At 39.5% G+C, this 25,349-nt stretch overlaps 1 protein-coding gene across 2 annotated transcripts; it reads right to left on the reverse strand.

Moving 5' to 3' along the window:
- Positions 1-25,027, reverse strand: LOC149815410 (protein HUA2-LIKE 3-like). Of its 2 annotated transcripts, none has more exons than XM_089988437.1 (12): positions 24,613-25,027; positions 22,538-22,614; positions 9,324-11,777; positions 7,647-8,160; positions 2,860-2,968; positions 2,616-2,728; positions 2,361-2,539; positions 1,805-2,285; positions 1,207-1,681; positions 914-1,090; positions 705-762; positions 1-597 (listed from the first exon to the last, which is right to left on the reverse strand). In XM_089988437.1, the coding sequence occupies exons 1-11, from the start codon at positions 24,733-24,735 to the stop codon at positions 737-739; spliced, it is 4,728 nt and encodes a 1,575-aa protein (XP_089844563.1). In that variant the 5' UTR covers positions 24,736-25,027; the 3' UTR covers positions 1-597; positions 705-736. The 2 variants fall into 2 exon arrangements, with proteins under 2 accessions (XP_089844563.1, XP_089844562.1); XM_089988436.1 differs by having other exon boundaries at positions 705-808.
- Positions 25,028-25,349: the final 322 nt, after the last annotated feature.

Genomic DNA, 25,349 nt, shown 5'->3' on the forward strand with positions numbered 1-25,349 from the left:
CAAGAAACAGTAGTTTACAGTATTTTTATTAAATTTTTAATTAAAAGAATTTACAGGGAATCAGTTTTACAAGAGCAAGATGGGACCCAGCAGTGAATCTGTTTTACAAGAGCAAGATGAGCACCCCACCCACTTGTACCTGAACAAGCACTAATGAATCACTTGTGGCACAAGGAAGCAAAAGATCCTCGAAGCATGCAGGAGGCGTCTGGGAAGAATCTCTGTCATCACAAAGAAAGGTTGGCTGTTTCAAATTATACAGTTATACAAGCACCTAGGCCTTAAACATGTCTTGAGATTTTTTCGCATTGTTAACAGGACAAAACATCCCATGATGCTCACTTTGAAGGACCTAAAAAACTGATCTATTGAGATTAACTGGATAATGGATACGCAACAGCCATCGGTTATAACAATGCTCTCCTCACGATGTTCTGCATTTGCAGAACATATAAAGTACAATATATACAATAAGGTGGACCGCATATGTTAACTTTCAGTAGGATATCCTCGCCTCGGATGCTTCTTGCCGGAAAGAAAGTTCAGCAGAGAAAATGTCCATATTGTAATGGCCATGAATCAAAAAATGGCTTACACCTAGAAATCCGACGATCACATGTCAGCATGATGACAAGGCAATAAGGATCAATGTTAAGATAAAAAGTATAAAAACTTGTGCATATGGTGGTGGAAAGACAATGTACCAGTGCTTCCCAGTTTGTTACAACCAAGGCGGCTAGTTTGGTCTCCAAAAGCTTGGGACTACAAAGAGCATAAACGTAATTCCAGTGAGACTTAAAGATTTTGTCTGTTAATTGCGAAATATTAGAGTTCAAGCATCCAGTTGGTCAATAATGAATCATCATATTAAAGGAAAACAGTGGCAGATTCGTTGAAGAAAAAAGAGAATTACCAGGACCGCCAGTGGTTTCAGAGATCTGCCTTTGGACTGGACGATAAAAAGTGGGTATTTTTTGGTGATAATCCAAACCCACTGAAGGCGAAGACCGCCGTTGATTTGGATGATCGTGAGGGCCATAATAAGAAGCATGACCATGTACAGGTTCAGTCTTATGAGGGCCTGTATACACTGTCAAAAGGAAAGAATTAAGATCTTAACCAATCCATAGTTGAAAGCATTAATTTAAGCTAAAAAGCACACTCCATGCTTGCAATCCGCACATCATTCAAAATATGGTACTGTACCTGAATGGGTGGTTGCAGCAAATCTACACCCTCCATCCATCTGATCAGGCACACTTCTCATTCTACCCATGTCACAGGAGAAAGACTCCCTAGTTCTTGAATGCACTAAGTGAGATCGACTTTCAAAATCATGTGTGGAGCCCTCTTGCCATGGCTGAAACCGCTGTTGTGGCTCAGAATGAAGAAAGGAGAACTGATTGGAAACTGCGCATGCTGGTGGACGCAGATGGAAATTCTTGTTAGGCAACTGTGAACCAGCCATCTGCTGGATATTGTTCCCAGCCTGCACAGCTAGATGACTAGAATGTGGGCCACCATATGTACCAGAAGTTACAAAAGGAGCAGTACTTGGCATCCGTATTTGAGGATCCATATAACCAGCACAAGAGTGTGGTATGGTATCCAAGTGTGATGAACTAACATTTTCCATGGCCTGTTGCTGGACAAACTGCTGCGGCACCTGGCCTTGGTAATTCTATTTGCATAAAACTGAATCAATTTACTGTATACAACAATGCTTTCTGAAGAGATGATCCACAACATGATCTACAGATACTAAGAGTCAATGATAACATTTTTACAGGGAAACCATACTTACATTTTTATGCATGCATGCTTGTGATTCAGGCTCAGCAAAGGAGTGAGAAATAGACGAAGGGACTGGTAGGGAAGATGGGGGAAAAGTAGGTGGTGACAGAGCAGGTGGCGGAGGCGAAGAAGGCAGAGGTGGAGGAGATGGTGGTATCTCTTCTGGGAGGGGAGGCTGGTCCACAGGCAAAGAATTGTACTTATCAAACTGATTGATGGACGATAGTGTATTTCTGGAAACATCACATGTAGATACATCGGTTTCACAAGATGGTGAAACATCCTCCATTTCCAGCTCACCATCAACATCTTCTAAAATATGTCGATATTTGTCTGACGGAGGTTTCCCAGTCCATTTAGATTCATCAAGATTTTTACAGGGTTCCACTGAGATGGGACCTGCAATGCTCTTTTCATCAGTTGCATTTAATTCCTCTTCATCCTGAAGTAAGCGTGGCATGGTAAATCCAGGAATGTGAAAGCTTGTATTACTGCAGTCAAGAAAAGTAGCTGATCAAAACAAGATCTGTATGCAACAATTTACTCGATAAGAAAGAGAAACCCACCTGCCATACTCGTCAACGAGCATACCCTCCATTTCCCTAAGAGGATCATTGAGAGCCCTCTCTGTCCTCAGTGGACGCCTTGCAAGAATGCTGCTTTCATTAATAGAGTCAAGTTCTTGCATATGCCTTCGCACAACAGATTCTGGGAGAGTTTTTCTTTCCAACCACAGCCTCAAGACCTTTAAAAGGAAACAAATGAGGAAAAGACAACCCACACAGCCTAGCTCAAAAGCACAAGTTTTTAAAAGGGCTTGCCTTGAGGCATTGCTTTCGATTTTCCCGTGCAGCATTTCCAGGAGGAGCAGCAGCAGACAATAGACGTGGAAGTGCAGCTTGAACTGCAGAAGAGTAAGAATCAGCAGCGATACCTGAAAATTTAAGCAAAACCACCATTTTTCAACAATTACCAGTATAAGCATAACTCATCAAGACAATGTAAGTCAGAATATGAATCATGAGAAGTCACGAGAAAACGAACATGTACAAAGGTGTGGCATACCTTTCTGACCCCGAGAACACTGGGTAATAGAATCCACAAGAAAGAAGAGATCCACCCTTCGGTGCAAGCTTGGCTCATTTTCCAGATATCGAAGCAGAAGATCAACCACCTGAGTAATAAGGCGTATTTATTAGTACTTAAAACCAAATCTTTGGGATCCAGATCATGAAGGACCAAAGTTGCCACCCTGACAATGATAGCCTATTACTAGACAAAGCAGCACATTCAAGAAGATGCTAATATATGCAGCTTTAAGTTGCCACTTCGACAATGATAACTACTTACTATTACTAGACAATGCAGCATGTTGAAGAAGATCCTAAGATGCAGCCTTAAGCACTAAGAGGAGCACCAGAAATAGTAACACAAATAATGTTTTGAAAATAAAGAGTTCATTTAGAATTCAGGCCAATTCCCTCATGTACTTGTTGAATGAGATGAACTCCACAGGTTGTTTCCTCCAGAACATACGCAATGCATTGAACAGAGGATACACTTGCTGGATATTAAAAAAGGATCAAAAACCACAGAAACAAAGAGTTGGCTAAGACAGGCCCAGGTCGTTTCACCTGCTAGACCTGGGCATAGTCTTGGCCCTGGTACAAAGCAGAGTTACCAGTCGAGGAAGCAGGAGCGGGAAGCGAGGCACTTTCAAAAATTTAGGAAGCGGGGAAGCGTGGGACTACTTAGAAGAAAATTCCGAACCGTCTCGGAAGCGAACCGGAAGCGACCTAGGAAGTGAACCGGAAGCGAGGGGGAAGCAAAAAAAATGGAAAAAATGGGGAAGTGTGGGGGAAAGCGCGCTTCCCATAAATGGGAAGTGTGTTTCCCATAAAAGGGAAACGTGCTTCCCATAAAAGGGAAGCGTGCTTCCCAAAAAAAGGGGGACGCTTCCCCTCACGCTTCGGAAGTGCAACGTTTCGCGCTTCCGAAGCACGCTTCGGGGAAGCGCGCTTCCCCTTTTACCTAGGCGCTTCCAGTAACTCTGGTACAAAGTGCTAAAGAAGAATATCATGAATGTGGAATGAACTATCAAAAGTGCACCCTTAAAATGCTAAAACAGAGGTGCACTCGATATGGCTCATTTAACTGGTGAATGCATGTAGTCCCATTCTAGACTCTGCCTTCACAGTAGACAGACATGTTAGATTTCTTATTGAGTATATTTGGTGATTTTATCCAATAAAAGGCACATCTACATATCTTGACTAATAATGCAACTGAAGCATCCTGAAGAAAACGCAAACCTAAAATCTGACAAATAAATACACATGAATCCATGCAAAATGGCGATGCAGAAAATAATCAATTTCATAAGCATGGAAACACGGAAAAAGACACAAATATACTTCAAAGTGAAGGAAAAACAAAAAAATCTACTTCATCGGACCATAGCTAACTGGAAAATCCTTTTTATCCAACACTTATAACTATAAATGTTGATACAAATATACAAACTGTATCTGTATCCAAATAAGAGGACAAATTTTTGGACAAAGCTTCCAAACTGTCTTTGAGACACTTCTAGACAAACTATGTAACAGCAAAATGATACTGATAAATCATGGTCCCAAGTGCAAGACTGAAACATTTAGAAACTGCTGCAGCTCAAAACAAAGTGCAAGACTGAAACATATAGAAACTGCTGCACCTCAAAACGATAAAAAGACCTAAAGAGTAGCGCATAAAATGGCTAGGACATTGCATGGCGACCTGTTACAACTTACAACACAGGTGAAAAAGGTTGATAATTAGAAGAAATTAGAAAAAGAGGAATAACAATAAAGACTTTTGAGTAAGGTTGTAAGAGGGCATATGACATGAAGTGGGATGACTATGTAACTCTGGATGAGAAGGGCGGAGAAGCAGGACCCACAAAACCAACAGCAAGTAGTTGGAACATTGAGGAATGATGATAATGCCTGCCAAATATCATACATAAGAGGATCGATAATTTGAAACTTAGCAACTATATCTACAATATATTTTATTTCAATATACATAATCAAAAGCTAAATACACAACCTCAAGTCTTCCAACAAATTGACGTTCAACATCCATCTCCTCAAAAGCTTACTAGATTTTAGCCTACTCTCAACAGTCTATTAGGTTGTCAATTGATCAGATTGTGCTTGAATAAGATCTGCTTCCAGGCTTATCAAGTAAGAAAGCCTTATTATTAGGCCCACGGAGGCCTAGTAATGCTAAATATCGGGCTCGAAGCAGGACCATAATGGGTGGGCCTGCTAGATCTTCATGCAAAATCAGATTGGCCACGACCTAGCCCAAACAAAGAATTAGGGCACGTTGTGAAATGGGGAAAAATCTCATAGGAAAAAATGTTGGCTATGAGAATGTTTCTTTATGAAAATTATTCTCATCTATGTAATTCGAGAATATCAGGTTGGCAAAATGTTAAGAGTGTTTTGATTAGGGTGAAGGCTGTCATCAAAACCAAAAAAAAATTATCGGTTAAAATTCTTTTTCCTGTCAAAATCAAGGCAAAATAGAACATTGTTCTTTTCAAAAATCTTCTCAATTGGAATGAACAGAGAAGTTTCCATTTTTCCTTTTCGACTTGCATTTTTCTAGCATTTTCCTAGTTCCAAATGTGCCCTTAGCCATAGATGTCATGGAAAGACTTATTCCTCGAGTCACATACAGTACGCAATTCACTCCATATAGAGATCAACTGAATCAACAAACAAATCCAAGTGACCAAGTACAAGATGGTTTCAAAGTTCAGACAGTTTGAAAACCACCCCTTTAAGATAATACCCTCAATTGCTAACATGCTGACAGAAGCAAAAGTATCACCATAATCAACATGATCATGTTGAATGAAGCCCACAATTATCTATAAGAAACAGCCTATTTTTCTCTTCCTAGTGCAGATGCACTTGTAACCAAATAGAAACTTTCACCAAGCTGGACCACCACGATGCATCCACTCCAAAGGCAAACAATTAACCTGAAATAATATATCGCCAGTAAGAAATGATAATGCTTCAATAATTTTGACAATTAGATCATGCTTTCTCTCCCTCTAGAACACTGAATAATGGTTTTCTGAAGAAGACTATATGTGGACCTCACCCTAACCCGTGAACGATAACTTCACACTATGTCACATGGGTACGGGTACAGGTACGGGTGTGCAGGGTATGACATGGCAATTTCAAAAAATGTGGGTACGGGGACATGGATATATATATAAAGAGAGAGAGAGAGTTTGGGTCTGGATTATATATGGATCCACTATATTAGGATTCATCTAATAAGACATCTTATAAAAGGAGGAAGGGTCTCTCTCTCTCTCTCTCTCTCTCTCTCTCTCTCTCTCTCTCTCTCTCTCTCTCTCTCTCTCTCTCTCTAGCAGATTGGAAGAAGGAGAAGAAGAGGAGGAGAAGCCCAACCCTAACGGTATGCCCTCTTCCTTCTCTTTTTTTTTCTTCTTCCTCCTCCTCTTCCTTTTTCTTCTTTTTCTTATTTTTCTTCTTCTTCCTCCTCCTTCTTCTTCCTCCCTGTCTTTCGCTCGAGAAACCAAAAAATAAAAAAAATGGGTTGGGTCAGCGTTGGACCCGACCTGACCCAGACCAGCACATAACCACGCTGCGTCCAGTACCAGCACCTGTGTTGAGCCATGTCGACACAGGTACGGCTTCCAAACAGCCATGTCTATGTGGCATAGCTTCCACTTGGTTGGTGTTGCAAGGGTGCATTCGTACACAACGCAACCTCAAACGGATAGGCTTTTACATGGCCATGATATGCCACATCTTTGGAGGAAATGAGGAAACCATCTGGTATCTGCTATGGTCATGTTCAACCTTTAGTTCCTCATAAAGCATGGCCCGAATGGGATTTTCACATAGGTATCCTAAATAAGACACATACTTCTAGTGCCTTGGATGAGGAAGAAAAAGAAATGGGGCATCATATTGCAGTGGTAGATTTTCTTGCATGGTGGCCTATGTCACATGGACATGCCTAAAAGGACACAAGAAAGGCGATTTTTGTGTACTTTTCCATGAGGAATAGTATATAAATGGACACAATATGGGTGTAAATTGAAGCATCCTTGTGACATAGGTGGTGGTAGAGAGAGAGATGACAAATTATTCAAAGGCCAACATGGACAATTCAAGATGATGAATGCATACATTCAGTCCTAAATTTCACTTTATGCAAAGGAATAACGGAATGGCAGGACATACAATGGATTCTGATTAGCAGGCTTGGGAACTTGCCCCTTTAGGGTCTCCTCCAGTACAGTTTTCTCTTGTTGTTTTCACTTGTGACCTTGTAGCTGTTGACAACTCATCAGGGCAAGCACTCGCTTTGTGTATCAAATATTATAAACGTAAATATAAGTATATATTAGTGTTCTCCTGTCCTAGTTTTCATGGGGGAACAAAAAACTCAAATTTGTGTCATGAAGCCATATTGTATCTGTATCCGTGTCAATAACCCTGTGACAGTTTTGTATGTCCCTTCTGCAAGCAACTTAGACAGACAGAGCCAATCAGCCAACTACTGCAACCCAAAACCACAAAGACGCACAGAGCAATATCAATGCTCTTGAGCATACACAACTTGAACAAATCAATATTTAGACCACAAGTACAGAGTAGTAGCTCGATCAGAATCTAGTAGCATTTTTGCAATTTATGACAAACTTCCACACAGTATTCAGAACAGCAATATGCAGATAGCACGAGATGCATCCTGTCATGTATTACTAGCTTAAGATCCTAAACAATATTTGATAAAAGAGATGAACTGACCTCACTAGCAACGCCATGCTTAGCACAATCAATAGCAACACGGGTTGCACGACCAATACTATCTTTTGTCCTTGATAGTGTGAAAAGCAGAGTTTCGAAAGATTTCAATGCTGAGCTAATTTTTGCACTTTCAGTGAGTTTATCCAAAGGTTTCTGTGCATAACTTGGTCTGGTTTCAAGTGTCCCATCTTCCCCATTTGATGCATAGGAATTCACATCAGGGCTCGTGCAGCTATTATTGCAGAAATGATGCTTGCCATCATTAGGTGCAGTTGATGTCGGAGGATATACTGTTTCACATTTATTAAGCCTATCTAATGGAGATGGGTTATATGCTGAAAAACGAACATTCCTGTCTTCAACTGAAGGAGAACGATGCAAGAGAGAGGTAGAACGTGATGAGTTTAGCTTGGATTGAGCAGCAGCAAGCAGATCTTTCATGGGCATCAATTCTGAAACTAGATCAGCACTTTTTGTTCTCGCTGTAAGCTTAAGCACATTTCTAGTTCCATGCCTGCATAGAAATCAACATGGAAAAAAGTAAACCCAGTAAAGCAATATAAATAGGAAAGCAGAAGGGAAATTTTCAAAATGGGGCCTACTTTTCTGGCATTATTCAAAAATACACCTAATGTTGGAAATTTTCAAAAAAAGCACCAAAGTTTACGTAGATAAAAAACAAACTTTTTTAAAATCAACTGCACTTACTATCATAGTCACCAACCTCATTCCTGGAAATTTCTTGGCTGGGTTTTTTTTTGGTTTTTTCAAAAGGTAGATTTTTTCAGGAAAATCTCAGAACAATGTCAAATGTCTTTAAAAATTCAAAAATGTAAAGAAGAAAAGAGGAATAAAGAATAGGATTTAGCAGTATTGTTCTTATGAAAATATAAAGAAACAGTTAGAATGGTTTTTAAAAGTAAAACAATATATATAGATATACTTAAAACAAATAAAATGAGAATTTTTTAAATATCATGACATTATAAGCAATATTTATGTCATCAACGATATTTTAAAAATATAGTGATATCTTGAATTTTTTTAGCTAGTAGAAAGTTACAAACTAATCTGATAGTATCATGATATTTTCAAAATATCAGCAATATTGGTGACTATGGTTCCTACCTTCCTATTAACCTATCTTGGGTTACAAAGATATTACCATTTTACCCTCCAACAATTAGAATATATTCTTGGTCTTATATGATATTCTGGGCTTGTGAGGCTTATGCATTATGTATTTCTTGATTTAACATCTTCCACAATTTTGATTTAACCTTAAAATATTTTGATCATCCCCATGCCACAACAAATTGGTTTGACTTATAAATAAGAAATTGGAAGTTTGAAAGAGGAGAGAAAAAAAAAGTAATTAATAGTTTAAAAGGTCATGTTTGAGGTTTCCCTATAACTTTGATGCCAAACTATCCTTATGTCATTGTGATTAACTGTAAGTCCGTAACAAAGCTTAGGTGCATTTTTGGAAATTTTCAAGACATAGGTGTATTTTTTTAATTATGTTGAATAGGGGTGGGTGGGTGGTAGCTAGATAGGCAAAAGTTAAATATATCAGCTGAGGGTTATCAGGTTCGGATTTCACCAGCGTGCTGCCCCAGCTGCCCTATTAAATCTTAAAACAAGGGAAACAATAATAAAAGAGCCAACAAAGCTTACATATCAGTCACATCAGCACCCTCTTCTAAGCGAGGTTTTGAAGGCACAAAGATGCTCCCATATTTTGTGGTTGAAATACAGCTCTCATCCTCAGCTTTAGCCATCACAAGTGAAGAATCGCCATTACCTCTATCCAATGGAACAGAATTTTTCTCCTGAACAATCAAATGCTTAGGTCCAATTTGCTTGATTGTTGGAATGTGTTCATTTTCAGAAAGCTCCTTGAACTTCACACTTGAATTATCCACATCTGCAATATCAACTTTGGAAGTAGAACCACTTCCATCAAGCAACAGAGAATCTGTGGCATGATATCGCTTGGGAGATGAATCAATTGACACACCTTGAACAGAAGCAGAACTAAGCTTGCTTTCTGAGAATGAACAATTTTCACAAGTCTCATCATGGAACTTCTCATCCACAAGGTTTTCACCTTCCTTTCCCATCTTTACAATATTTTCTTGTGGTAGACTGTCATGATTTTCGACATGACTGCCTTGCAGTTTTTCTTCAGAACACATGTCAACAGGTAATGTATCTGGCTCAGAACTCAAAGACACACCGGAGCCATCATTAACAAATCCCACACCTTCATTTGGTTTATGCAACATTGACTCTACTGTAGTCTCAACAGAACCATTTATTGACAGATTATGCACATTATTCTCCATAATGTCATCAAACAATTCAAGCCCACTACTTTGCACTTCGCTTGCCTTCTGGCGTTCAATTTCCTGAAGCTCAATAGAGGTATCAGCAGCTTCAGCGACATTGGCTGACATTGCTTCCAAAGCACGATGAAGGCGCTTAGAAGGTGGCAGAGCTGCTTCATTGTCCACCGAACCCATCAAATGATACTTTTTCACTTTCCAGGGCAAACAAGCACCATTTTCTTTAGGTTTTGAATCATCATTTAAAACCAAGAAACTGGAAATATCTCCTTTATCCCCTACCATGGAGCTAATAGGCAGGTGGTTCACTTTCCAGGGCAAACAAGCACCATTTTCTTTAGGTTTTGAATCATCATTTAAAACAGAGAAACTGGAAATATCTCCTTTATCCCCTACCATGGAGCTAATAGCCAGGTGGTTGTCATCAGATATGGTGGCCAAAGATGGACAGTTATCCAAGTCTTCTTTTGCACCCTTTTCTGTAGCGTCCGATGGAACATCCAGTTCCCTTTCATCTATAGATGGCTTTCCCATTCGAACCCTTGCTCTTTTCACTAAAGGCAAGTGTTCATCACCATTCATCACAGGACAATGCTCATTAGCTTTCTCACATGCATCCGGTGACCTCAAAGGAGAACCTTTACAACCAGAATCTAAGGGCATGTCCTTGACCGACTTAATACTTTCGACAGTCTCGAGAATAGCTCTCTTTCTGTTAGGTTTTCTTTTCTTCTTTAAAACCGCTGACTTCACTTGACCATCATCCAGAGCTAAATACCCTATAAGCCTCTCTTTATCAGACAAAGGGCGCATGCTGCTCACTTCAATACCCTTGTCACATGATTCAACAATAATCTCAGAGACTTCAATTTTTCCATTTGTAGAAACAGTGTCTACACCTAGAATACATGTTCCTGCTTCTTTAACCGCCACTACAGATCTGCTATCACTACTACTTTCATCAGCCACAAAAGTTGTGGATGAATAACTCAAACTGGAACATGAGTTAATAGGATGTTTATCACAGTTATTGACATCTGCTTTACTTCTTAGCTTCATCCTCTGGGTAGTGACAGGTGAATCAGCATCCTTATGATCCAATTCACCAGGCAGTTTTCTGGCTACATTACTTCTTGTAGACTCTAACCCTGTTAAACAAAGTGGTCCATAATTTCCATTAGCATCATCATCAACCAATGAAAAGACAGGCTTGTTTGGTTCTGAATCTTCAAAATAGGATAAACTTCTACTTTGTCGGGCAGAAAGAATATTTCCAGGCACAGTAGATGTCTGAAGACTCTGAACTAAAGTATTTCTTGATCTCTTTCTTGAAAACTTGCTAGCAAGAAATGGAATTTGTCCAGTTTGACTAAGACCCATATCACTCAAAGTAGGCTCCTCAGACACTACCTCTGTATCTAGCTGTTCATTTGCTTCTATCTTGGGGTCTACAGTCTTTACAGAAAGAAAGGAATCAACTTCACCTAAAGGAGCAGTTTGGGCTTCTGAGAAAGAAGACTGCTTTAAACAAGGGAATGCCTTTACGTTAATGTTATCAATACATGAGATGGTCCTAGCTTCTAGATTTCCAGCATCTGATACTGCACCATTATCAACTGATTTAGATACATCTTCATGGCTTTGTTTATTTGTTTTTTCAGCCATCTGGGTGATCTCATCAACTGCACGAACAAAATCTGCACCCTTGCCTTGACGTCTAGTTAGCAAGGAATTCTTTTTCTCTTCGGTAAATGCTTCAACATCTGAAGGATTGCAGAAGGCACTGTATGACAAGGAACTCCAGGTTAATAGACAATAATAAATGGCAACAAAAGGCAATCATTGAATTCATTTTAATCTGCGCAAAAGGTTTAGTCCACATATAAATGCTTACACATATATAATAACGATAGGGATGCTTCAGATGCACCTATACCCACCGAGTAGAAACCAATATTCTCCACAATTTTTTAGTTTTTTTGGACAATCAAACCCTACAGATATGATCTATATGCAAGTGTTAGTAGAAAACAAGTTTTTCATCATGTGACAGTGACATGTATGTAGGTTTTATAAGATCTTCAAAGATCACAACCCACAATATGCCTATATTTTATGACTTGAAAATCATATTTTTACGTCCAAAAAGTGTGATCCCCAGGGTATGCTCTAAGAGCTAACATATCCTAGAGGGATCTCAAATTCAACTCCCATTAGAGGATACCCCACTCCCACACACCTCCAAACCCCAAAAGAAAAGGCCAAAAGGAAAAAGCGAGCTCCCAAACCCTAATTGGACTCAATCCATTAATGCAAGGTACAAATTGTATCTATCAAATATTTGATAGAACCTCTACTAATCGAGTACCTAGGGCATAAGCTCTGTCTAGCTCGTTCTAGAATTCACCATCATACAACATCACAGAGATATTTAGTCACAAATTAGATTCATGAAAGAAAAGAACCTTTCATTAGCAGCTCAATTGCCTCTTATAAGGTTAATACCCCAAATTACTAACACCACATTCACTATTTAAATTCAATACAATAACTAGAAAACCAGCATTTCCATACCAAAAAAAGAAAACACAAAAAAACGGCATCAGCTCCTTACAATGGAAATCCACCCCATGGAGGGAGGGGATCTCACCAAGCAACTTGGACCTTGATTATTGAAGCCATCTCAGAGGAAGAAAATTTGAAGATGATCCTAATTCCTAAGAATTCTTCACTAAAGGAAGGAGTTATTTATTTCACTGCCAAACTATTGTCTATCATGCTCTCCTTGGCATTATATTAGAATTGTCAATCATACCTCCACCCCAAATCCAGAAAAATAGGCAGTGCAGTGATTCAGTGATGACTTCCCCATCATATACAAATCACCATTCATAGATGCAATGATCCATCCATCTCCCGTAGAGGTTAATTGTCCTAAAAAACAATATTAGTGATTCAGTGACGACTTCTACATTCTAATACAGAATCACCCTCCTCTTAGAGGTTAACTATCCTAAAAGATCAGATTTCCCAAACACACTGGAATTCGAGATCAAAGATGAAGGATAAACTTTTTCTGGAGCTTGACGTCCTTTGCATTTCTATCCATGTATACATATTCCCTATATGTGCAGGGTTTCCAATATTTACCGTTCACCTTGCACAAGCCAGAGACATGGGGTTCATGTCAAACACAAGTATGAAGTGTCTAACATGGTAGATCTTGAACACTAGACACTTGGAAACAACTATATATATATATATATATATATATGTATATATATATATATATGTGTGTGTGTGTGTGTGTGTGTGTGCTACAGTCGTTTTCACATGCAATCTAGTAAAAAGCACCATCGCTTTGTTTTGGGTGTTTTTATAAATAGCTCCTCGCTATTTACACTTATTTCAAATAGCAAGTTTTTGGTGTTCGGTTGGATTATTTTTATTTTGTTTAACAAGTTTTTATAAATATAATGAGAAATCACACTTTTTTTTAAAGGAGGATTTACTTTTTCTTACTACTACTACTAAATTGCGTCCATTTCATCACCACCACCACTTCTTTACCATAACCACCACTACCAGTTGTTCATCACCACCAACACCATCACTATCACCACAACCATCATCATCACGGTCACCACCACCAACACTACCACTTATCTCTCTTTTTTCTTCATTCTAGTTTAAGTAGTTTGTGATATGAACATTTACTTCATCGTCAATAAAGGCAAGACACTTCTTTATAAAATGTGTCTCTGTTTATGTTTGTAAACAATAAATAAAAACACATCCAAACAGGTCCTACGTTTTTCACATTTTTCCACTTTTTTAGTAGATCTAACATTATAGATGTGATCTGCATGGTTTCTTTAGTAGAAAACAGGTTTTGAATCATGTTTTTAGGATATGTAAGCTCATTTTCTAAGGATTTAAAAAATCAACATCCCAAAATGTACCAAAATTTGAGACTCAAAAACATCATATTTTTTCATCAAAAAAAGATGATCCATGTGTGATTACTAATAAACAAACCATGTTGAACACATCTGTGATGTCAGATTGAGTGGATACAATTTGAAGCTATGATTTTCCAACTAGACCATATACAAAGAGAGAAGCAAATAACTGCACAAAAAAAGAGTATTAAAAGCAATTATAAATTGCACATCCATTTTTCATTCAAGTTTGATAATTGCCGATTTACATGAAATACGAACATGTAACTACAAAAATTGGACACTTTGTGCCCAATACTGGACATTTCATGCCCAAGACACTTAAACTGCCATAAGCTAGATAATTCAAGTCCAAGATACTGGATATTCTGTGCTCTAAACAGGGAACTTCATGTCCAAGATACCTAAAGGTGTCCGAAACTGGACACTCCGTGTTCGAGAAAGTGGCAAACATGCAACATGCATGTTCACTTTTTGTGGACACTTGCGTGTCAGTAGCATGTCTAGCCATGTCAATGTTGACACCTTAGGCATACAAAAGTGTCTTCGTAAGATAGCTTGTGACACTTGCCCACTAGGGAGGGACAACGAACAGAGCCGGCTTCGAGCTCGGCTCGGTCTCCAACTATGTAGTCAAGAGCCCCGACTAGGTACTGACTAGTTTGCCTAAACAGTCTAGGTGTAAGTAAAACGCCTAGTCTTTACAATTCCTAAGTGGGTACCTTAAATGGTACCTATGTCACACGGACTCGGCTAAGGAGGTGCCGCACCCGAGTCGACACGCCCCGACACGGGTGCGGACTCGGGTGCGGCTTCGGACTCGGCCCGGACTCGGTCAACGCCGAGTCGGACTCGGTCAACGAGTCTAGGCCGAGTCCGTCTACATTTTGGACTCGGTCAACTTTGACCGAGTCCAAAAATGTCCCTAAAAAATCAAATTTTTATATTTTTTATTTAAAAATATATATATAAAAAGAGGCACAGACTGTGACTGTGCTGCAGTCACAGGCTGTGCAGTGTGCACAGTCACAGACTGTGCACAGTCGCACAGTCTGTGACTGTGACTGTGCACAGTCACAGTGCTGTGGACTGTGACTGTGCACAGTCACACTGTGGCATTTTAAAAATAAAATAAAATAAATACATTTTGTGCATCCATGCGACTATTGAAGAAATCCAATACCTAAAGAAAAGAATGTTTCAGTTAATAAAAAGGCTTCCATCTCCATGATATTTTAAACTAGAAATTATTTAACACACTTAGTAAATTTTGAGAAGATGAATCACAAAAATCTCACATAACAGGAAAAGTCAATACCGTATAAATGTTTTCAACAAGCTCAATAAAATTATAAATATATATATATATATATATATTTTTTTTTTGCCAAGTCCTCGTGTCCAAAAATTTTAAAATTGTGCCGCACCCGTGTCGCACCCGCACCCATGTGACATAGAATGGTACCAATTTTGCCAACTAGGCACCGACTAAGGCACCTAGTCCATTTGTTATTCTTATATATATATGAGTGTGTGTTTGTGTGATTTGTTATGTGAAATCATGAAAACATGCTTAGTTTTATATATATATATATATATATATTGTGTGTGTGTGTGTGCGTTAACTTGCTTTTGGGATTTTTTTTGTGAAACATTGAAAGCATGCACAGTTAATTTTAATTGATTAGATTATGTTTTTTATATATGTGTGTGTTACTTTGTTTTTGATGATTTTTTCTATAAAAGCCTGAAAGCATGTTTAGTATTATGAATTATTGTGCTTATATGAAAGGTTGAAAGCATATTTTGCTGATTATACTGAATATATTATGAATAATTGAAAATATATATATATAAGTCACAGGGACTCGGCAAAGCAGGTGCTGCACCCACGTCAACGAGATGTGGGTGCACGTGCAGCACCCGATGCGGTCAACACAACCCTGGGTGCATCGCGTCAATGCGACACGGGCGGCACCCGGTGCGGTCAACACAACCCTGGGTGCGGTCAACGCACCCAAGGTCATTTTCGTCCATTTTTTTAACATAAAAAAAATTTGTAGTCCGATCAAAAGGGGCTGCGAAAAAGGATTAGGGCAAAAAAAATTGCCCTAATTCTCTCCCCTCCTCTCCCGCTCGCCTCCTCTCCTCCTGACGTCTCTCAAGGAAGCCTGACGCCACCTCCTCCTCTCCCTCGTCGCAGGTACCCTCTCGCTCTCTTATTGGGTCGGCAGGGGAGGAGCCGAGACCCCCCTGCTCCCTCTCGCTCTTTTGTTGGGTCGGTAGGGGACCGAGCCCCCCTCCCTGCCCCCTCTCGCTCTCTTTTTGGGTCAGTGCAGGGGAGGGGCCGAGCCCCCCCTGCTCCCTCTGATTTCAGGTGAGGGGTTGAGCCCCTCCCTGTTTTCGGCAGTGGAGGGGTCGAGCCCCCCACCCTGCTCCCTCTGATTTCAGGGGTGGGGCTGAGCTCCTCCCTGTTTTCGGTAGGGGAGGGGCCGAGCCCCCACCCTACTCCCTCTGATTTCAGGGGTGGGGTTGAGCCCCTCCCTGTTTTTGGCAGGGGAGGGACCGAGCCCCCACCTTGCACCCTCTGATTTCAGGGAAAGGGGTGAGCCCCTCTCAAGAAAAAATGTCTTCTGGGGGGCGCCACCCCCTACGACCACCCGCTAGGGGCACCCCCCCTGGACCCCCCGCCTGTTGAACGCGCAGCGGGACCCGCGGGGGGGGGGGGGGGGGGGTGAACCCCCCAGTAAGGGCAAAAACTCTGAATCAGGCTCCACAACTCATCATTGGACTCTATATTATAAATCTTGATTGTCTGCATAATTGATTTTAATATATTTTTTTTGTTTTCAGGACAAAAATGATGGATAAAGGGAAATGACTTGTGTCATCTTCATCCCCACATGTGAGTTTTGCTGCTAATTTTGTTGATAGTTGTAGTGGGAGTGATGATATAGGGCCACTATGGGTACATGTAGATAAGCTTGCAAGAAGTGGAGAAGGAGGTGGTAGAAACAAGAGATTTCGATGCAAGCTCCGTGAAAGAGATTTTGTTGGGTCTTACACAAGAGTGAAGGCTCATTTGTTGAAAATACCAGGACATGGCATTTCATGATGCGGAAAAGTTGATGAGGCAATGCGAAGACAATATAAGAAAATACAAGAAGAATATGAGAAGAGAAAGACAATAAGTAATTCTTGTGCAATTAGTGTGCAGTGTTGGAAGCCACCAAGAAAATGCTGAAAAGAAAAGTAAATGTAGGAAGTAGAGGAACGATACAAGCAGCATTCAATACATATAGAATGGAGGATATGGATAGAAAAGTAGGGAGGTATTTTTATTCTAGTTCACTCCCATTTAATGCGGCTAGAAATCCTTATTGGAAGGATTTAGTAACATCTTTGACAAATTGTAATTTGAGTGGCTATTTGCCTCCAAGCTCAGAAAAAATACGATCACCACTTCTTGCAGAAGAGAGGGCAAATGTGGAGAGGTTGCTGGAGACTAAAAAATATTCATGGGAGAAAAATGGAGTTTTTATTGTTTCTGATAGATGAACAGATATTCAAAGGCATCCACTAATCAATTTTATTGTTTGTTCGCTTAGTGACCCAAAATTCTTGAAAGCAGTTGATGCATCTGTGGAATATAAAAATGTAGAGTATTTGAAAGGGTTGTTTATAGAAGTCATAAAAGAAGTGGGTGATCAGAAAGTGATACAAATCATTACAGACAACGCTCCAATTTGTAAAAGTGCAACGTTGAGTTTGGAGAGTGAGTACCCTCATAATTTTTGGACTCCTTGTGTAGCACATGGCTTAAATCTGGCCCTAAAGAGCATCTGCAACCCCAAAGAAGAAGAAAATTCACAAGCGCTTTATGTTCAAGGATTGAAGATTTAGAAAGAAATGTCAAAACCATTAGAAATTTTGTTGTCGTGCTAATGTTATATTTAATAGGCATTCTGACCTAAAATTGTTGAAGGTCGCTGAAACATGTTTTGCGTCCATCGTTGTGAGGGTGAAGAGGATTAAAAAATTGAAGAATGTTTTGGTTAACATGGTGACTGATGAAAATTGGACATTTTATCGTGTTGATGATGATATCAAGGCTCAATAAATTAAGAAATTCATTCTTGATGATGAGTTTTGGGGCAGAGTAGTATACTTCCTTCAATTTAAGTAACCTATTTGGGAAATGTTAAGGGATGAGCCCATGCTTCAGAGAGTTTATGAAATGTGGGATAATATGATTGAAAAAATACAAGTTATAGTTTTCAAGCATGCAGAAAATAATTCTGCATTAGATGATTAAGAATTTTTTAACCATATTCATTCAATTTTAGTCAGAAAATGGGATAAGAGTAACACTTCTTTGCATTGCATGGCACATTCTCTTAATCCAAAATATTATGCAAATAAGTGGCGGGCAGGTGGTATTGGTCGTGTCCCTCCAAATTTAGACCCAGAGCTATCAAGACATAGAAATGCGTGTATGACAAGACTTTTTCCAGAAGCATATCTTCTACATCAAGTCACACAAGAGTTTGAAAAATTTTCATCTTCGAGATTATATGGACCGGCATTATTCGCGAGAGAAGAGGATAATATAGATCATATCACATGGTGGTCAACATTTGGATCAAAAATACCTCTTCTCCAACGTCTTGCATTAAGATTGCTATCGCAGTCTGCTAGTTCATCTTGTTGTGAAAGAAATTGGAGCACATATTCTCAAATCCACAACATGAAGGGAAACAAACTCACCAGCATGCGTGCAGAGGATTTAGTATATGTTTATTCAAATCTTCGATTACTTTCGCAAACCAATGATGAATACAGGTACTAATTTGCTCTCTTAGTTATTTGATTATTTCTTAGTTTTTTATTTAAATATACTTGTATTGTATTTAACATTTTCAAATCGGGTTTATAACGCATACAAAAAACATCCAAATTTTGGGATGTAAACCCAGAAAATGTGACTTCGAGGGAGAGCATGATTTAAACATGACAAACATGGATTTAGTCGAGCCCAGTATTCCTTCTAATGATGTATTTGATGATGAATAAGAAAATTATTAAGATCCATTACTTCATCGTCATATACATTGTAGGATATACTTTTGGTATGTAATTTAGTTATTTTCTGTTTTACTTATTTGATTGATATTTAAGTTGATTTATGTAATTGCTTTACTTATTTGATTGATATTTAGGTTGATATATTGCATGCATGATGAATGATATTATGACAATTAAAACTTTAAAATTATATATATATATATATATAATTTTTTACATTTTTTGCCCTGTCGCACCCCCGCACCCGCACCCATGTGACATATATATATATATATATATATATATATATATATATATATATATATATATATATATATATATTGTATATATATATATATATATTCTGGTTACGTATATTAATATATTTGGTGAAATCATGTGCAATTTTGTAGTTGTGTAATTAAAAAATCTTATTAGTAAAAGAATTAAACATATTTTTATATTTCAAATGGGATACCGACTGGTCTGACTAATCCTGCCTATTCCTCGACTAACCTTTTTAGGGGTCTACCGACTAGGCACTGCCTCGCACTTTTGACTACATAGGGCTCAGCTCAGTTAAGCTCAGCCCAAAGCTCGTTCGTGCTTCAAATGAGTCAAGCTTGTACGTGGCTCTGAGGCTCGGACGAGCAAACGAGCCAAGCATGATGGACCTACTGAACTTAATAAGGCTCGGTAGGCTCGAATAAAAGTATATATATATAATGTGTTTGCAAAAAAAAATCAAAAAGTCATTGTTACTGTAATGGGTAGGGTGTTAGTCTTTTCCTCAAAAGGTGTTGAGTTTGAATCCCGTCTTGTACCTTTTTCGTTGTATGTTAATCTAGAGGATTTTTAGTATGTATATATTTTTTTCAGACACAATAGACAAAATACATTCTCTTGCTTAGTGGTGGGTCACTTGTGAAAAGTTGAGAGAGGTTGGGGATAGAATCCTACCTTCTCAAAAAAAATTACAATATCAACTTTTTTGGAATGCCATTGAAACTATGTTCCGCTCGAACTCGGAACTGAGCCGAGTCTGGACAATGCCACAAGCTCGACTTCGAGCTCAAACCGAGCTTGGACAGAGGCATTTTGAACCAAGCCGAGTTCGAACAGCCCAGGCTCGGCTAGAAACTCAGCTCGTGTGCATCCCTATTGCCCACTGCACCACCAGTATAGAGAAGGGCGGGTTGAAAGCAGGATGACATTAACATGTCCAATCATGAGCATACTATGTCACACATACACAAATGCAGCATATGACATGAGCAGGCTTGGTGTGACAAAAGTTCTATAGAACCAAAAACAAAGGAGACAACATGATCATGTATGTTAAAAATCCTTAATCTAAAGCAATAAAGCATGAAAAGCATCTTCAATGCAAAATTATCAACAGCAATCTAAAGTATTATCATTAAAAACATTTATTAATAAATCTAAGTTGAAATCTGAAATGTAATTTTTAATGAATGGCATTTTAAGAGAAAATGCACACAGGTAAATATTAAAAAACAATCAAATCATAACAAAGAAATAGATATAGCCAAAGAACAGTGTTGGCCGAGTTTGACACAACTGTTCATGAGGTGTCATGGTATGTCTGGTGTTGTGTGCCATGTTGACACAGGACATGTGTGCTAAGTGAAGTGTTTGTGTGACATAGGAGGTATGACATCAGCATGAATCACGGGCTGTATTATATGTTGTTTGCAAACTTTGGCATGGAATGGAGGTTGTGCCAGCTCATTCAAAGTTCATATAGGCAGCATTGCACCAGGGATAGAATTGTCAAGCATCTAGCATGAGTCTATAAGAATTGCATTATTAGTAACAATTGCTAAAGGCATCAGATTCACCAAGGTTCATCATCAAAAGTGAAGCCAGTAAAGTGCTCACAGGATACAACTATGTGAAAAGGATGTTTCTATGACAAAAAATGTGTTATGTGAATAGAAGTGTAGCAACCTTAATTTATTTATTTCACTATTGCCTCATAAGCCTAAACCTGCTCCTTCACCTATCATTAATTGTGCATAGCAGCCCTTGTCTTAATATCAAAAATAGTGAATCAAAAATATAGGTGTCCAAACCATGGTTGCCTGTTGAGGAAGCGGGAGCGGGAAGCGATACGGGAAGCGGAAGCGGGAGCGGGAAGCGGGAGCGGGAAGCGAGATACTTTCAAAATTTTAGGAAGCGGGAAGCGTGGGACCACTTAGGAGCGAACCGGGAATCATCTCGAAAGCGAACCGGAAGCGACCTAGGAAGCGAGGGGAAGCAAAAAAATAAAAATACAAAAAAAAATTGAAAAAATGGGGGAAGCGTGGGGAAAGCGCGGGGTAAGCGTGATGGAAAGTGTGTTTCCCATTAAAGGGAAGTGTGCTTCCCATTTAAAAAGGGTGCTTCCCCGCGTGTTTCGGAAGCGCGACGTTCCGCGCTTCCCCACTTACCTAGGCGCTTTCGGTAACTCTGGTCCAAACTAGTTTCAAAAATAAAGGATGCAATGGGGTTAATACTATGCCACTTGGGTACGGGTGCGGGTATGGAGGGTACAACAAGGCAGCTTCAAAAAATGAGGGTACAGGGACACTGATATAGAGAGAGAGAGAGAGAGAAAAAAAAAAAAAGAGAGAGAAACTTGTTTTTTAAAAGCTTTTTAGCTTCCTTGACCAGGTTTGGATTTGTCCAAACCTGGTCAATGAAACCAGTTTAACCAAGTTATAAAAAGGGAAGGGTGTGGCCCTTCCCCCTTCTCTCTATCTCTCTCCAGATTCTCTTTTCTCTCTCTCTCCCTTTGTTTGTTGCAGCGAGATGAAGAAGAAGAAGAGGAGATATGCTCTCTCTCTCCCAATGATCTCTCTCTCCCCCCCGGCTCTCGTCTTTCCCCCTCTCTCTCTCGATTCCCCTCTTTGTCTCCCTCTCTCTCGCGTCTTCCACTTTTGTCTCTCTCGCTCTCCCTCCCCCTTCTGGCTCTCGTCTTCCTGCTCTTTGCCTCCCTCTCTTTTGATTCCCCTTTGTCTCCCTCTCTTGTCTTCCCCAAGAGAGTGGAAAGACGAGAGAGAGTCAAAGGGGGGGGGGGGGGGGGGGGGTTGTTTTGTTTTTTCGTGAGGTTCAAGTGCCAAGCATACCCGCTCTGCGCCTGATACTCGTACATGTGTCAACGTGTGTCAACACGAACATGACAGCTAAAATGTCGCGTTGCGGTGACATAGGGCTACTATTAGTTTTGCAATCAACAGAAATATATTTCACCATTCAAGACACTCATTGAATTATGTTTGGCATCAGTGTGGGAAGATAAGAGTATGACCAAATGGAAAGATAAAATTCATGTTCATATAACTAACAAGAACATTCTTCAAACTTTCTTTTTTGCCATATTTTTATACCAAATGATTTCTCATCAAACTAAAATATGATTTCATAATATTCATTGTGCATCCTATATAACAAAACCTCAAGTGTTTCTCATACAGTAGTTCCTGACAATGAAGATTATACAAGAAAAACTCACATTTGGTATGTTCCAAAGAAATAAACCATCACTTTTCTCCAATCACGAGGGTAGCCCCATTTTTGTGGTTCACTCACCTGCCATTTGAAACAGAACGGCACATGCATAAAACGCCAAAAAGGTAATTAAGAAAAAAGAACATAGTTGAGAAAACATATAATACAAGAAGAGTCACTATGAAACATATCATTTAAAATAAGTATTTCAAACAAAAACTGAAGGCAATCAATTTTACCAAACATATATAAAGAGGAATATGACATCAAAACAAGCTTCTTATACTATCATGTTTCCTATATCAACGATATGAAGTACAAAGTGAATGAATAGAAGGTATACAACAGCATGAAATATGTAACACAAAAGCTATAGATGTTTTGGCCTGGGTGTCAGAAGATTATATATCTATTGTTATTTGTCCCTAATAAAATTACTTTAGAGTTTAGGCATAAAAATCACATCAGAAATATAAACTTAAAAATGAATATCACACATAAAAGTAACCATCAACAACCAGTGACTTTATTTTTTGGAAGAACAATTAAATCAGCCAGCTAACTTATGAACAACAAAACTAGGAATTAAAGCACAATTTAAAACTAAATGTTATCTAATCCCAGCTCCACCTTTCTGCATATTCATTTAACAAAATGATGCATAAAATACATCAAATTAGCTGCCAGAGTATCAGAATAGCAAAACAAGTGAATTCAAATCATTCAAAGTTTCAAACTCACATCATTTCCATTCAGTTATAATACAACATCTACAGCATCAGAACAATTAGAAAACAAGAACGTTTGGGAAACAAAAAAAATCCACGGACAACAGAGTATAAGAAAGGAAAGGAGAAGCTACTTACAGACGCACACAAGAAATTCCTATTTACAAGAGTGAATCCTATGCTCCAAACAAGCACTAAAGAAATTAGAAGATGATCAATACAATAATATTAATAACAATGGCAATCACACATCACATCAAAAAAATTCCCACCTAAAACTGAACAACCAAACCAGTGTATTGGGCACAAGTGGCTTGCCAGTAGTAAGCACAGCCAACTACTTGGAAGAACGGCACTTCAGATCCAACAAATATTCTAATGTTCTCCAACACTGTCCCTTTTGTGTGAGTTTGGACAAGCAAAGAACTATGGTTAGGGCCAAAGCACAGCCAGGACACATAAATATCAGTAATGAACTCACGAGATGTACCGAAGAAATTATATAACTCCGAGGTGATCCTGCAAAAAGAACACAGTTGCATACGTGTTTTCATCATCATGAGTGTTGATGATTATATATCAATCCCCAACTTGATGCAAGAGTTCGACCCAGCACCCATAAGGAAAGAACCCATTGACCAAGCACAACGCTGTAACATAAACTAAGCAAGAAGCCTCATGCCCTCCTCCAAGTCTACAGACTCCGAGAGGGCACATCATGGCCCGAGCTACAGCCATGCGCAGTGAGAAGTTAGAAGCTTTCCACCATTCCCTGCATCCCTAAACCTTCTATATAACTGGAGAGCCTATAACCCTCATCACCATATAACAGCGGCAACCATGCGATCTAGATTCTAGTCTACTAGTACAAGCAACCAGTCTAGAGATTGACCCCGGGGCCATAAAAATGTGATCTTTGAAACGAAAAAAGAGGATTTTGAGCCAAGATTTCCTCATTAGCAGACAGAAACCAACCAAGTTGTCGATTGAAAAAAAAAACTGTGACCACTCACTTGAGATTTCACAGAAATACACTCGTCCATGGTATTCGCATAAAGCAAGAACCAAATACCCCAGAAAAAAACATAGAAAATAGAGACTAGAGACCCTATACAAAAGCACGAAAACCCCGTTCGACCTCACCAATTATTCTCCCCAAAGAACCATCACAAGAAACACTAGAAAACCGAAAACCCATAAGCATGCAGAACAATACAACAAGATGCACCTCAGAAGCATGAAGAGAAAAGGGCGACTATCAAACCCTAGAAAAGAAAACACCGAGTTCGCAAACAAACAATCGGAGGGAAGAAACTCGGGATCGACCGAAAACAGACGAAAAGGAACTCACCGTAGCAGGCCAAGCAGGATACCCCTTGACTTTGGCGAGGACGAGATCGCCGGGCTTCCACTGGTGCCGGGCTCCGGAAGCGGCCGACCCCTTGCTGGGTCCTCTTCTGCGGCCGGGCGCCATCGCGGGCCGAGCTGGAGGGCACTTCGGATGAGGTCACGAGGAGTGGGCATTCGCGGGCGGCGATGGCGAGGTGGGGAACGCCGCGGCACTCTCGTTTAAACAGGAGAAAGACGCCATCTTGCTGTGGGACCGATGGGAAGAAGAAGAAGGGGTGAGGAGGGGTTGGGCGGTGGAATTAGGGTTAGGGTTAGGTTTGGGGAGGAAGAGGTGCATCGAAGTAGAGGGGGAGATGACGCTGAGGGTGAGGAGCAGATCGGGCGGAGCGGTGGTTTGGGCGCGTCAACCAACCCCTCGGCGCTGAGCCTCTTAGCATATATGCGTGCCGTGTATCATGAATGATGCCGCTCTCTCAACTTTCCCTCACAATGATACGACCGGATACGAGACACGGGTTTGACACGAAAACTCTGAATTCTTTTGCAAAAAAAGTGCATGGGAAAAAGAATTTTTTAATATTTCATCCAATTAACAAATATTTTTGCATTTAATAATGAATTATTATAAATATTACTAAAAAGTTAAATTTCTTTGAAATAATGTTAGCTACAATTAAAACATATGTATATGTGTGTATGACACCTTTCTCTCTCACGAGCATACGGGTAAAACCTGAT

The sequence above is a fragment of the Nuphar pumila genome, chromosome 15 (assembly GCF_984573655.1).
Source record: "Nuphar pumila chromosome 15, dmNupPumi1.hap1.1, whole genome shotgun sequence".
NCBI classification, from domain to species: Eukaryota; Viridiplantae; Streptophyta; class Magnoliopsida; order Nymphaeales; family Nymphaeaceae; genus Nuphar; species Nuphar pumila.